The sequence below is a fragment of the Larus michahellis genome, chromosome 2 (genome assembly GCF_964199755.1).
Source record: "Larus michahellis chromosome 2, bLarMic1.1, whole genome shotgun sequence".
Lineage (NCBI taxonomy): Eukaryota > Metazoa > Chordata > Aves > Charadriiformes > Laridae > Larus > Larus michahellis.
In genome coordinates, this window is record NC_133897.1 from 58,196,760 (window position 1) to 58,210,602 (window position 13,843).

General features: G+C 42.0%; 1 protein-coding gene across 6 annotated transcripts in view; it reads left to right on the forward strand.

Annotated features, from left to right (window-relative positions):
* The window catches only part of HECW1 (HECT, C2 and WW domain containing E3 ubiquitin protein ligase 1), a 296,546-nt gene that overhangs the window by 249,606 nt on the left and 33,097 nt on the right, over nucleotides 1-13,843 (forward strand). For all 6 annotated transcript variants that reach the window (XM_074575619.1, XM_074575623.1, XM_074575620.1 and 3 more), the window contains 7 exons: nucleotides 78-183; nucleotides 384-480; nucleotides 2,426-2,509; nucleotides 3,548-3,657; nucleotides 5,850-5,970; nucleotides 7,355-7,468; nucleotides 10,340-10,492. In XM_074575619.1, the coding sequence (XP_074431720.1) occupies nucleotides 78-183; nucleotides 384-480; nucleotides 2,426-2,509; nucleotides 3,548-3,657; nucleotides 5,850-5,970; nucleotides 7,355-7,468; nucleotides 10,340-10,492 (785 nt within the window). The remainder of the gene's footprint in view (nucleotides 1-77; nucleotides 184-383; nucleotides 481-2,425; nucleotides 2,510-3,547; nucleotides 3,658-5,849; nucleotides 5,971-7,354; nucleotides 7,469-10,339; nucleotides 10,493-13,843) is intronic.

Here is a 13,843-nt window from a genome sequence, read left to right on the forward strand (position 1 = left end):
TGAGAAACGTTTTTACTGACCGATGTGCTACCGATGGTCAGTTTTGATCATTCTTTCTCTTTCCTCTGGTGTTGTAGGCCTCCGAAGTCTCCCGAAACAGAGGAGTTACTCTGTTGGCCCGACCAGGCAATAGTCTCGTAACAGCTATTCGAAACCAGCACCATCACGAGACGTTACCTCTGGGTAAGCCAACTTTCTCTTTTCTTTTCAAAGCGGTGCTCACGAAGATGCTTTTTAGAACTTCCCATCGACCATATGCACTGCTTCATGTTGCCCTGCCTCCCTAGCAGTGCAGTCAGTGTGACCCCCTGCACAGTCACAGTGACGTGACCAGGCCACCTCAATGGTAGATAAAGCCTCTGTATCTTTTTTTCCTTTTCCAGCTTACAATGACAAGATTGTTGCATTTTTACGCCAACCCAACATTTTTGAGATGCTGCAGGAGCGTCAGCCCAGCTTGGCCAGAAACCATGCACTCAGGTACCGCTTTTTTCCAGGCTGATGAATCCAACTTCAAGGAAGGCTTTCTTATAGTGGGGACAAACAAATTCTACTGACTGTAGTACAAAAGATGAACTTGGGCCCCCTATGGAACAGTTACCGATAAAGAGTAGGTGTGGACCACTTCATGTAGAAGCAAAATAGCTAGGGGCAAATAGTGACATACCTAATTTCCACTTTAAGTTTTACTGAATAGCACAAAATCTTTCTTCAGCTATAATTATCACTTTGCTTTTCAGAAGATAGGGTTAAAGTTGCGTTTGGATGCAAGTCATCAGCGAAACCCCAGTACCTTCAGCAGAACCAGGATTTTACCTCATGATTGGATTTACACCCGTACCATGGACATAGTCACCTTAGATTTTACAAAGAAATAGGAACATTATGAAGTAGATTGTACTCCTGTCTTTAATCTTTCACACTTACGACTTAACGGTAGTCCTTTCCAAAGTAATTAAATTGTATCTTTCTTTTTCTTATGCCCATTCCTTTCCTATTAGGTTGGAAAAAAATTAAAAAAAAAAAACAAAACAGAACCAAAAGCTGGTACAATTTAAACTTATCCTAATTCCAAAGGTTAAATTAATTGTTTTGGCCAAGAACCTAAGCTGGAGCTAGTCAATCGCAGTAATGCCAGTATCGACCAGCTAAGAGTTTGACCAAGAATTTAGTTTGTACTGTGCAGTAACAAGTGCATCGGCGGGACTGGTAAAGGAGGGAAGGAAGAGCAAGGGAAGGACCTCCAAGTTCCTGATAGTCTTACTGGCTCATTGTTTACCTGTGAGAGCCAGACAAAGAGTTCTTTGGGTGTAAGGATTAGACTTCCTTCCTGGAGGAATGAATACATTCAAATAAAATGAGGGAGACAGAATGAAAAATGCTCTCAGTATTCAAGATGTACATTTCTGTAACTGAGAATTATTTTTTTTTATCTTCACCATCAAATTATTCCAGACTATTTTTTTTTCTCAGCTGTAATTTGAATTCTCATTTTTCAGAGAACAGATGATGCTTTTATCTCCTTTTGAGCAGAGAACAAAATTGAATAGTGATAGGGACTAGACAGCTTAGCCAGTGCGTAATGAGATTTGTAACGGGATATTGAGCCTTTCGCCTCCAGGTCCTTGCTTTGCTTATACCTTAGGTCAGGAGTGATCCCAAGCTACCGTCTAATGTTCATACAGAAGGTTTTAAGCAAGCTCCTAGGAGACAATGTCTGTCTTTTACACAGCTTGATTCTGCAATACATTGCAGTCCCAGCCAGCAAGATACTACAGCACATCTTCGACTTGATGCTGGAATAAATATTCTCGGACACTGCAATGCTTTAGAAACACACTGACAGATTGGGGTGTATCTGCCATGGTCCTAATCTGCTGCTAGGATCCCATACTATGTTTCCCACTCCCTATTAGCATTCATTTAAACAACAACATGTATGATTTTACACATGTACTGTATAACTTCTTTGTGAGCAATTAATATCAAGTATATGTTAGAGTGTTATTTGCCAGATAGAAGTGACAGAGGTAAAGGAAGTGGTATTATGTGAAATTCTATTAACAAAAGGTGATCTACTTGTCGTAGCCTGAAACAAAATGTCTGTCTGTCTGACCATGGTTATAGTGTTACACATGAGCTTGGAGGGACTAAGAATCCCTCTGTTTTCTAAAATATGGTATAAAATCTCTTGCTTTTGGATCAGGACACTGAATGATGTAAATCAATTCTTTTTTGCAAGTTTGTTAGAGATTAGAAAAGAAATCAGGCTGTTAAGATGTTTGCTATTTTTGAAAAGAGAGAAACAGGAACTGGCAAAATACCAAGGAATAATAACTCTGTGTAGTTCATGCCTTGACAATGGCATGTTTTCCTTTTTTTTTTTTCCTTTCTTCTCTTCTCAATATTTTAATTTATGTTTCAGGGAGAAGATCCATTACATTCGGACAGAGGGTACACATGGGCTTGAAAAGTTGTCCTGTGATGCAGATTTAGTAATTCTGCTGAGGTAATCAATTTGATCAAAAGCATAATGTGGTACCAGAGAAGCTGGCGGGCTCCATCTCAGCATAATTGAAAAGATTTATTTAAATCTTCCAGGTCATATGTAATTAGAATAGGATTCATTGTTACTGATAGTCACCCAAAATAATTCACCCACAGTATATCTGTCAACTCTTACTTCCTGGAAGCCAGTCTCCATCAGTGCAGTAAACTCCATCCCCAGCCAGCTCAATCAATATAGCTATTCCCATCAAGTAGCAGATAAATAAGAATCAGGTCAAAATGTTTGCTTTGAATGGAAAAATTCTTGTTTCCTTTTTTTTTAAAAAGAAAAGAGGAAAAGCCTTGTCTTTCTCAGTACAAGTAAATAACATAGCTGCTCATGAAATTGCTAGTTTTACCCCAGCAGTGCTGCCTGCACACACAGGGCCGTGTCACACTAACGAAATCTCAATGTACAGTGCACTGAGCATTGTTTGGGTAGTGTAGATAAGGCTTCAACTTTTATTCGGACCAGGGAGCTTGGCCTTTAGGTCCTGGCTGCTTTTGCTCAGTGCAGATAAGGACTTATTTTATTGTGTTGGTCTTACTTGGAAAACATTGCGTTCCCCAGGTGGTTTTGGTATGCTACATAGCACTGCCTAATGCAAGTTTATAACTTATTCCCATCGACTTAATCTGAATGGTCAAAAAGCTGAGCTATATGAAAATGTATGACCCAAGAAAAACAACCTGGGAGACAGATGAGTATCTTTGCTGCTTCTAACGTGTTGAAGTTGTCCCTGTTTACTGCATAGCCTCAGATCTTTACTCTGTCAGTAGATTGAGCCACTATGTTAGCATGAAACATCTTAAAAAATTAATTTGTTTTTTGTTACTGGTGACCATGCCTGATTTGGGAAGCCTGTGGATTTTATGAATCCATGACTTCAGGGCTGTACCCAAACTTATGACCACAGCAGACTTGCACCATACAGAATATTTACATTCCTTCATGTGGTGAATGTGAACCAAATCTCTCCCTATTGCTTTTTCCATGCAGCCTTTTTGAGGAGGATATTATGTCCTACATACCACTGCAGGCTGCCTTCCATCCTGGTTACAGTTTCTCTCCTCGCTGCTCACCCTGTTCATCACCCCAAAATTCTCCAGGTAAGGGGATGGAGAAAATGATACAAAATCTTGCATTTGTGTTATTTCTCCTAATAAAAAGAAAGGGGCAGATTCAGAGCCAGCATCAGTTGTCAGCCTGCTAATTCCAGTGTCCACTCTGAATCTGACCCCAGCTGCTTTTTTGCTGGATCAGTTGCCATTGCTGTTATGTATCTGTTGAAATGCTAACAGTAGCTGGAACACATTGATCAGAAATTGCCCGTATGGAACAAGATATTTTCCTACTTTTTGTACAGTTGGAAAGGATTGGGATAAGAGAATGCACTCCAGACATAACTCACTGACATGGAAGCACATTAATGTTATGTGACAGGAGCAAAGAGCAGCTTCCAAATCAAAGGTGTATTGCAATACTTCCAGTTCTCCTGTGAAGTTCAGTCTCCACTGTTCAGTGTTCCAAAGGCTTTACTTCTTCCCAAGACTCATCTATTTTAAGACCTGAGGGGATCGTCTTGATCATCTAGTCTGACCTCCCGTGTTGAGCCCATTAACTTAGGTTTGACGGGAAACATATTTTCCAGAAAGACATGCTGTCTGAGAAGGCTATTTCCAGCTGTGGTATGTCTCTGTAGTTATTGTTTATGCTATAGAAATTTGAGGAACTAATGTCTCCCTTTTGCCAAGATATACAACCCCCACCGCAGTCTCACTGCGTGGCTGTGTCCAGTGGCCATTTTGAGAGAATCGACAGAAATGTGATCTGAAGAAATCCATTTTTGGCTGAGCTTTTTAAAAATTCATTTAAATTATCTGGTTTCAAACAAAATTAATGAACAAGAGACATTCAAATCTCAGAGCTGGCTGTGGAAAATTGAAAGGTTTGTTGATGTGAAGAAGTTAAATGCTGCACCCTTGCCTATAGGAGGGACAGTGTTTTGTCAGAATGTCCTGTTGTCATTAATGAGTTGGGACACCGTTGTAAATACAGTTCCTCTCCTCTACATCAGCATCAGGACAGATCAGAAACAAGTCTCCTGCAAGACAAAAACCTAAATGTTTGGCAAGAACGTGACTTCATAGAATGTTAAAAAATCTGCACTGGTCTTTACCTGTTCTTGAGAAAAAGACAAGGCCAAATACTCATTTCCGGCAACATACTGTCTGCTTGCTTATTTCTGCCACTGGTTTCATATCCCATAAGGACACCCATTCTCTTATGTCCTGGGGGAAAAAGGGTCTAATAGAAGCAGTGTTGCAAGGGATTCTCTGTGCACTGCATGTAAATATGCCTTTCTGTTCTACCAGCACAGACAATTAGTAACGTCCTTCCCTCCTGGCAACCACAGTACTTTGTGCTCCCACTAAATGTGATTATTTTTTTTTCCTCCTTCCTGTGGAGGATTTTCTGCCAGATTTCTCATAAAAGGCCTTGTTTTTATTGTCTTCTGTAATGAGATACGGAAATGGGATTTCATGGATCCATTCTTTGACCCTTTATGGCATGGCACTTGTTCATACAAAAGGACTAATCAGGTACTTGGAGAAGGCAGACTTCAAAACAAAACAGGTCCCAAATTGCTAAAAATCTGCTGTCTGTGTGAATCATAATAGGAAAACGTAGCATTTCTTGCTGACAGAAATCCTTCGCAATGCCACAAAGGGGGCTTGTGTTGATAGCTGGAAGTGTTTAATATACAGTCAGATTAACTTGGGGAAACCCGATTCCCAGCTTGGCTGGGGTGCTAGGCTCGAGTGAGAAGCGTTGCTTTGAGTTTTGGAGGTTTAATCCTGCCAAGTAAGGAGATCTCCTGTACAATGCAGAGGAGAGAGATCACTTAAAAGTGCAAAAGGGAAAGAAAAACCTAAATACCATTGACCGTGAGTGGGAGTTAGGCATGTCAGTCTTTCTCATGCCTTTCCGATGCTTGAGTTTCCGTTCAGATCAATCACAGTTAAAGGCTGAGCCTCACGCAAAGGCACACACAAGGTGAGCTTAACGGTTGTTTTGGTGAAGAATATATAGCCCCTGGAAGTCATTGCAATCACTGAATTATAGAAGCTTACAACTCTATTAATGCCAGGTAGAACAAAAATAATACTGAGTGCACAGTATACCTGTAAAGGGTTCCTACCACATTTGTTAGCTAGTTCTGTCTGGAAACATCAGCTATATGATTTGGAAAAAAATTAAAGCTCCTTATACTTTAAGATGCTGTTTGTTTTCCCCCCAGGACTGCAGCGAGCAAGTGCAAGAGCACCTTCTCCATACAGGAGGGACTTTGAAGCCAAGCTGCGCAATTTCTATCGAAAACTTGAAGCCAAAGGGTATGGGCAAGGTCCAGGTAAAATTAAGTGAGTATTATGACAAGTCACTCAATTTGTCTAACATGGGGTAGCTTTGTCTTTTGTCATTATCCATGAATGAAGACACTAATAGGGAGTGGGAAACACACCAGAGGTTGCACTTTGTACATGAAGTATCAGAGCAAGATAAGATCTTAGTATATCCTGCAAAAGAGTGACCTTCAGGAGGCTTTTGTGTGTAAGTTTTATTTCTTATAGGCTCAAGTTCTCTTAGACTCCCATTCCCTATTGGTTTTTCAGGGATGTTGGTATTCCTGCCTATAATTTGCTAGTAGGAAAATCATCCGTTCAGGCAAACCTCCACCAGAGATTATTAAGAGCTACATCTTGCAATGATGGAGTGACCCCAAATTCTTTGGATCTACATATCAGTGTAACTCAGGACCAGAGTATGACCCTACAGAAGTTAGCCTGTACATGCAGGTTTAACTTTCAGTAGTTCTTTGTGTTGGTAGCCCTCCTGGGTTTGAACTAGAGAGGCTTCTGCCTCTCTTCATGTATTTTGGGGAATCTCTGTCTCTTCTTGGGGAGTTTGCTTTCCAGACATCTTGTTAGTTGGCTTGTGAGCCTATACCTACTTGTGCTTGATCTAGTTATCCAGCTTGGCCAAAGGGCTGTGTGTTTCTAAGGTATTTCCTGGGCATCTGGTTGAATTTATGCATCAGGCTGGCTTTCTACCAAATCACATCTGTTGTGGAAAAAAAAAAAAAATGTATGAAACTAAGCAATTTATTCCAGGCAAACGTCATCATCAAAATATTCTTACAGAGCTGGAGAGTCCCTGCCGTTGGTTATCCCTTTTGGTGTCTTGCTAAGTGGGTCGAAGGCAGGCATGAAACACATTTTAGAAGGTCTGTCTTAAAATGTCCACAAACAAGAAGGATTTCTTGCACACATGGTGTTTAAATGTACTATTCATTAAGTTGGTTTAGAGGTTGGCAGGGGAGTGAGAGGTGTGTTGTATAAACAGAGGCTGATACTCCCTTTGCTTACCCTGCTACAGAAGCAGTAATTCCATGGACATTCACTGAATTAAATCCAGAAATCTGTGACCTCATATATACAGGAAACTCACAGCCCTCTCCACCATACACATTTTTATATAGAGGGTGCTATAGAGAGTCTTAGCAGTAGAGCAACACTTTGAACTTAATCACAGCATGGTGAAGAAGTTCACCTTTGGGACATATAGAAAAGCCTGATGAAACAACTCACTGAAAACCCATAGTGGTCAAGTAGCATGTGCACCAGTGGATGCAAGTTTATGAAGTTCTCTGAGAATGAACGTCTCTGCCAGCTCTTGTTTACCTTCAGCCTCACAGGCTCACACAAGACTCAATCATTCGATTTCTATTTCTGCCTCCCTTTGCAGGTTAATTATACGACGTGACCACTTGCTGGAAGGCACCTTCAACCAGGTAATGGCATATTCACGCAAGGAGCTCCAGCGGAACAAACTCTACGTCACGTTTGTTGGCGAGGAAGGGTAGGGAACCACTAAATGCTATCAGTTTTGAAGTAGCTGTTATGTTGCAAAACACAGAGTTGACTGAGGCTGAGCCTCTCTTGTTATGTAATGTTTCTTTGGTTTTGTTTTACCTCTGACTCAGTGATTCATCTTAATTAGCTCAAACATTTGTTAAAAATAACAATAGCAATAATGCTTCATTTTCCTATAGTACCTTCCATCTAGATGTCTCAAAGTGACAATTTAAGTGGTTAAATCTAAAGCCATCTTGTTGCCATAGGCATTTTGACTGGCTGGAAGGCAAAACTGAACTACAGGCCCATGTTTGCACACTGAATCAGCCTCAGGGCTCTAATTAGAGACCAGACCTTTATCCCCTTTGTTACTCTAGCTCTTCAAAATGGATCTGGTTTTGCTTCAAGCATTTTTGCCTTGCATGCCATCTAATGATCATTTGCTATCCATATGTGGACTTCTTGTTTCTGGTTAAAGTGAGGAAGAGGAATGCTGTTCAGTCCTTACAGTTTAATTTGCCCAGTTGGAAGCTGAAAGTAATAGAAGGCCATCTTGAGAAGGCCTTTTCTCAAGGAGACTTTCTGCCAGCCTTGCAAATCCATGAGCCATTCTTGTATGATTAAAGCCAGCCCCTGACCTTTTGTTTCCAAGTCTGAACAGAACCTTTCAACACCACACTGGCTCACCTCAAGGACTATGTTGTAATTGAGGCTTAATCCACATGCTTTTATAATGGAAAGACCATTGTGCGTATTTCCAGTGTTCCATATAACAAAGGCTGGAAATCATATTTCAATTGCTTTGCATATAAAATTTCATTTTAAAAAAAAAAAACACATGGATAGGTTTTTAGTTTGAAAGGTACTGGAACAGCAAGGCTCGGGGTCAGCTCTTGGGATGTCCAACAACTGCTGACACTGTCAGCTCTGAGGTGGCACGTCAAGTGAAAAGCTTCTGCTGAGCTGAGTTTGTCTAGGGACATGTTAAGGTCCAGTGGGAAACAGAAGTCACCAATCTCAGAGAGTCACTCAGTGACCTCTGCATCAGGGGTTTTCTTAACTCTTACTTTTCATACTCCACGGATTCAGTATTATTTAACAGAGGTCGTCTTTCACAGCTGGTTTTGCCTCTGGCTTGCAAGTAAAGCATAAACATGCAGCATACCTCACTTTGTGTTTTTGGAATAGCATTCTAGTATGCTAACACTGGACCCCATCTCCATGTTGGTTTCCCCACATCTCTAATAACTTCTACTGTGTGTGGCACGGTATCCTCAGGAGAAATTATAAACCAATTTGATTTGCAAATTCATTCATTCTTCACTGCTTCATTTACATCCGAAGATACATTCCCCCGGGGTTTCTGCTGTTTAATGCTAATATAGGTTCTGCTGGAGGCACTGCAGGATACCAGTTCCCTACTGTAAAGAAATTGGTGCTGTATGGCTACGTGATGCTGTATGGGCACAGCTTCCCACATGTTTCAAAGCTAAAATGACATTGAAAATGAACTATGAAGGCTTTATGATGAGTTAATGTGTTGCCCAGAAATGCAATACCTCATCTCTCCTTGGAGGTTTTGGAATATAGACAGGTGTTCTTTGTGGTTCGTTACTGCAGCCATCATCAGGCTTAGCCCAGTCTCTTAATATCTGTTGAACCAGATCTGTTACATGGTTAGCACTAGTGGTTCATGTGGGCTTATACCACCCCCTTTTGCTGTTGTGGCTTTAGCCTCACCACATGATCCTAGAGTTAAAGCTGCTCAAAAAGTACTGAACCTCCAGATGTAAAACAGAGGTGGATGGGCCAGCCTGCCCTTCGTCATCTTTCTAGTTGCACAAATCAATCATTCAGCCCCTTGTGGTTATGCTTCCGTAACTTCAAACGTAATACAGAGCATTCTGATCCAGCTGCAGGGTTTTCCACTTACTTTGCATTTGTTAAGTAGAAAGAACAGTGCCCACCTCGGAAAATCTTTTGGCACATGTGATATATGGCTACAAATCATTTCTTCATATTTGCTACTTGTAGATCTATTTTAGATCGAAAAACCTACCTACCACTATTAGAGGAAGATCTCTTTTTAATAAATCCATAACAGTTGGATTTAATGCACTCATGAAGCTTTTTGGGTTTGGCTTTTTTTTCTTTCAAGTTGAGATAATCGGGAACAGCTTGATTTAACAGTTGAGTTTAAAAAAAAAAAAGGAAAAAAGGTGACTCTCTACAGAGCAAACCATGCAACAGCAAAGCACAGCTTAAGGTGTACCACATGTGTTTGAAACTATCAGAAAAGTAGAAGAGCTTGGATGGAACAACCGAGGAATGACCATTCTATCTTAAGAGCCACAGTTTTGTTGGGACTTGGTCTTGTTCAGCATTGACCTTTAGGTTATACCTATGGCTAAGAAAGCATGCTTGGGGCTAGATTGTATCTTTGGTTACATCGCAGTGAAGGGGAGTAAGGGCAATTTCTGTTTCAGTCTGGGCTGTCTGCTCTGTGAATCCAGGTGTTCATAGGCAGTTCAAACCCACTCACTAAAACGCTAGCCCGTTGCTAGCCGGCCAGCTAAGGCAAGGCTGGGCTTTGTACCTCCAATTTACTAAACCTTTGGAACAAAGGAAAAGAAACTACTTAAGGGATGTGTCTAAGTTATGATTCCTCCCAGATCAACCTGGATGCTGGCAAAGTTTCAGCATCGTGACTTGTTCAGGGCTCAGAATCAAGTTTTGGGAGGGGAGATACACCGTGTTAGAAACACTTGACTGCACAGGGGTAGGTGTTAGGCAGTAGTCAATGTTGGTAAAACCCAGGAAATTCACTCAAATAGGAACGAGCCTCATTTTATGTTTTTTACCTTTTCCTTTCCAGGTTGGACTATAGTGGCCCCTCCCGAGAATTCTTCTTCCTTCTGTCTCAGGAGCTCTTCAATCCGTATTATGGGCTGTTTGAGTATTCAGCCAACGACACTTACACTGTACAGATCAGCCCCATGTCTGCCTTTGTTGAAAATCACCTGGAATGGTAAGGGCATTTTATGCAGAATTGAACAATCCTTTTAGAGCAATACAGAAATGGAAATGCAAACCCCAAAAGCTGCCAGTTTAGGCCAAACTACGTACAAGTGTCATTGCTTCTGGGAAGAACTAGGAAGTAGGTTGGGAGAAGGAAGAGAAGGAGTAAGTGTAAATACAGCAGCAGGCTCTGGAAAAGGAGTTGTGATGAGGGTCCTGCTATTAAAACGTCCTGTTCGCATTACTTGGGACTTGATGTTTGTGTAGTTCTGTGTGAATGCAAAAAGGGCAGGGAGACGAGCTCTCCTGAATCCCAGCCTCCTCTCCTTGGTCCCTTTCGAAGAGTAGCAAGTGTGGTCTTTCTGCACATCAAGCAGCATTGTGTTTGGAAGCTATAGTGTTCTCTAAGAGCCACGTTGCTGCTCTGTACCTACTACAGGCATTTAAAAATGCCCAGTGAAAGCCCTTTTCTCCCATGACAGAGTGTCCCTGCTTGTGTGTGGCAAGGCCCGCAGAGCGAGCAGGTACTTCACCTTATCGAGTATGTGTGCAAACAGACAAACTGCTGATCTTGTTTCTTTATCAAAAATTCTGAATGCGTATTGTGATCTCCTCGTTTTTCTATCTGCCTCCAGATCTGTCCGTCTTTGGGAGTTGTTTTCCCTTTGATAGTTTCAGATGTGGTCCAGTGGAGCATGGGCTGCCAGCCCCAGGCGTCGTTTGATCCCTTGTGGGATTTCATTGTGTCAAAGAAATACTGCCACATGGGTTTGTTCCTGTGGTGTTTTTCTTTGTCTAACCCATCTCACTGGCTCCTCTCAGAGATCCTTCTTTAAAATGGAAGGCAGTTCAGGCCCCTTTTAAATTGCAAATAGCACATGCCCTTAGAAGGGTAAACAGGGTTCTTGTAAACAGGTTCTCCTTTGCTTTGCTTACAGTGGGCAGGAGATCAAGAACAACTAAATGGTTGTACCATCACCTCCATTAAGGTTGCAGTGGAAAAAATGGAATGTTGCTAGGACCTGTCATGCTCTCTGAATTTTGTTTTATTTTTTTATTATCACTTTCAGCAGTGGAGCATTTTGCTAACAGTGATCCTTGCATTAGACTGTTTCTCTGCTGACATTAGCAGGAAGGGAGCAGCTTAGTTCTTACAGCTTGTCCATCTCCCACTCCAATCCTAGTTTTCAAGAAGAAATAACAGTCTGTCCTTTGTTTGGCTTAACAGTCAGCATGGATGAACTTTTGATTTAGGAGGCTGTATTTGTGAAGATGCATTTTGATTTCAGGGCACGGGACTACTTAGGCAGGTGCAAACCCAAGATCATTCTGCCCACACTGTGCGCGAACTGGACGCAGGCCTCTTTCTCCAGAAATGGTGTTGTCATGTTATCTCAGTAGTATTTGAAACAGGCCCTGACTCTTACCTGTTATAAGTACTGTTGTTGTGAAGAGTTCAGCTGCAGTTTTCTTAAGTGATAAATTCTGCAAAAAGTGTATACTTTGTTTGATCCCCTCATTTTGTTCTTCTGTTCATTGAGAGATTTCAGCATGGAAGAGACAAATTTTTAAAGGTATCCTATCCTGGGCATATAGAAGAGCAGAAAGATATCTAATATGACTTTCTATAGCAGTTAGCATTTAACTCAAAAATCAGTAGCAGTTAGACACTTAGGAGTTGTGATTAATGGGGTGAAATCCTCTTGGCGGCCGGTCACCAGTGGTGTCCCTCAGGGCTCAGTTTTGGGGCCAGTTTTGTTTAATATCTTTATCAATGATCTGGATGAGGGGATTGAGTGCACCCGCAGTAAGTTTGCAGATGACACCAAACTAGGTGGGAGTGTTGATCTGCTTGAGGGTAGGAAGGCTCTACAGAGGGACCTGGACAGGCTGGATCGATGGGCCAAGGCCAATGGGATGAGGTTTAATAAGGCCAAATGCCGGGTCCTGCATTTCAGTCACAACAACCCCAAGCAATGCTAAAGGCTTGGGGAAGAGTGGCTGGAAAGCTGCCCAGCAGAGAAGGACCTGGGGGTGCTGGTGGACGGCCAGCTTAACATGAGCCAGCAGTGTGCCCGGGTGACCAAGAAGGCCAACAGCATTCTGGCTTGTATCAGGAATGGCGTGGCCAGCAGGAGCAGGGAAGTGATCGTGCCTCTGTACTCAGCACTGGTGAGGCCTCACCTTGAGTACTGTGTTCAGTTCTGGGCCCCTCTGTGCAAGAGGGACATAGAAGTGCTGGAGCGTGTCCAGAGGAGAGCTACCAGGCTGGTGAGGGGTCTGGAGACCAGGTCATATGAGGAGAGGCTGGGGGAGCTGGGCATGTTTAGCTTGGAGAAGAGGAGGCTGAGGGGAGACCTCATTGCCCTCTACAGCTACCTGAAAGGAGGTTGTAGAGAGGTGGGTGTTGGCCTCTTCTCCCAGGTGAATAATGACAGGACCAGAGGAAATGGTCTGAAGTTGCGGCAGGGGAGGTTTAGATTAGATATTAGGAAGAATTACTTTACTGAGAAGAGTGGTCAGGCCCTGGAACAGCCTGCCTGGGGAGGTGGTTGAGTCACCATCCCTAGAGGTGTTTAAGAAACGCCTAGATTTGACACTTCAGGGCATGCTCTAGTGGCAGAGATTGTAGGGGGGTGGGTTGTGTGTATGGTTGGACTCAGTGATCTCAGAGGTCCTTTCCAACCATGAAGATTCTATGATGATATTTCTCCAACTACATGTATCTGTACAGGCTTCTTGTATAATTGTTATTTGGGCTTTGGGCATTTTTGGTTTTATTTTTTTAGGACAGAGAAATTAAATGCCTTGGCCTGCAGAAGGAAATAAATGCTATGAATGAAGAGGTTTGTACGTAAAGTAGTGTAAATAGGGCAAGATTGCAGAACCCAAGGGAAAGATAAGCAGACCAGTAAGTGCTTGGTAATACTTCTTGAACCTGTTAGGGAAATAACTGCCTGAGACCAGCAGTTTATAATTAGCCTGATAGGTTTCATGATTGGCTTGTTAGATATCTAGACATTCTAAATGTTTTTATGCTGTCTGTGTCAACTGATCTCAGCTACTCATGTGTAACCCTAGAGTACTGTATACAGAAGTCTGTGCAGCCAGCTAAGATAGGATTTGGACCAAGCTTTTTAAAACTCAAAGAGTATGATTCTCCTGTAAAGGCTTTATAGACTAACTTCTCTGAGGGCACTGTACTAACTTGCTTGTCATTATTTGTTCATGAGCAATGGGTTTTTCTGAAGTTCTCAGTCTTTCTCAGACTTTGTTCTCATCAAAGTCAGTGCTAAAACTTCTGTTTCTTAGATTTACTTGTTGATATGATTCCAACTGAGCCGCCTTCCTCTAACATGCA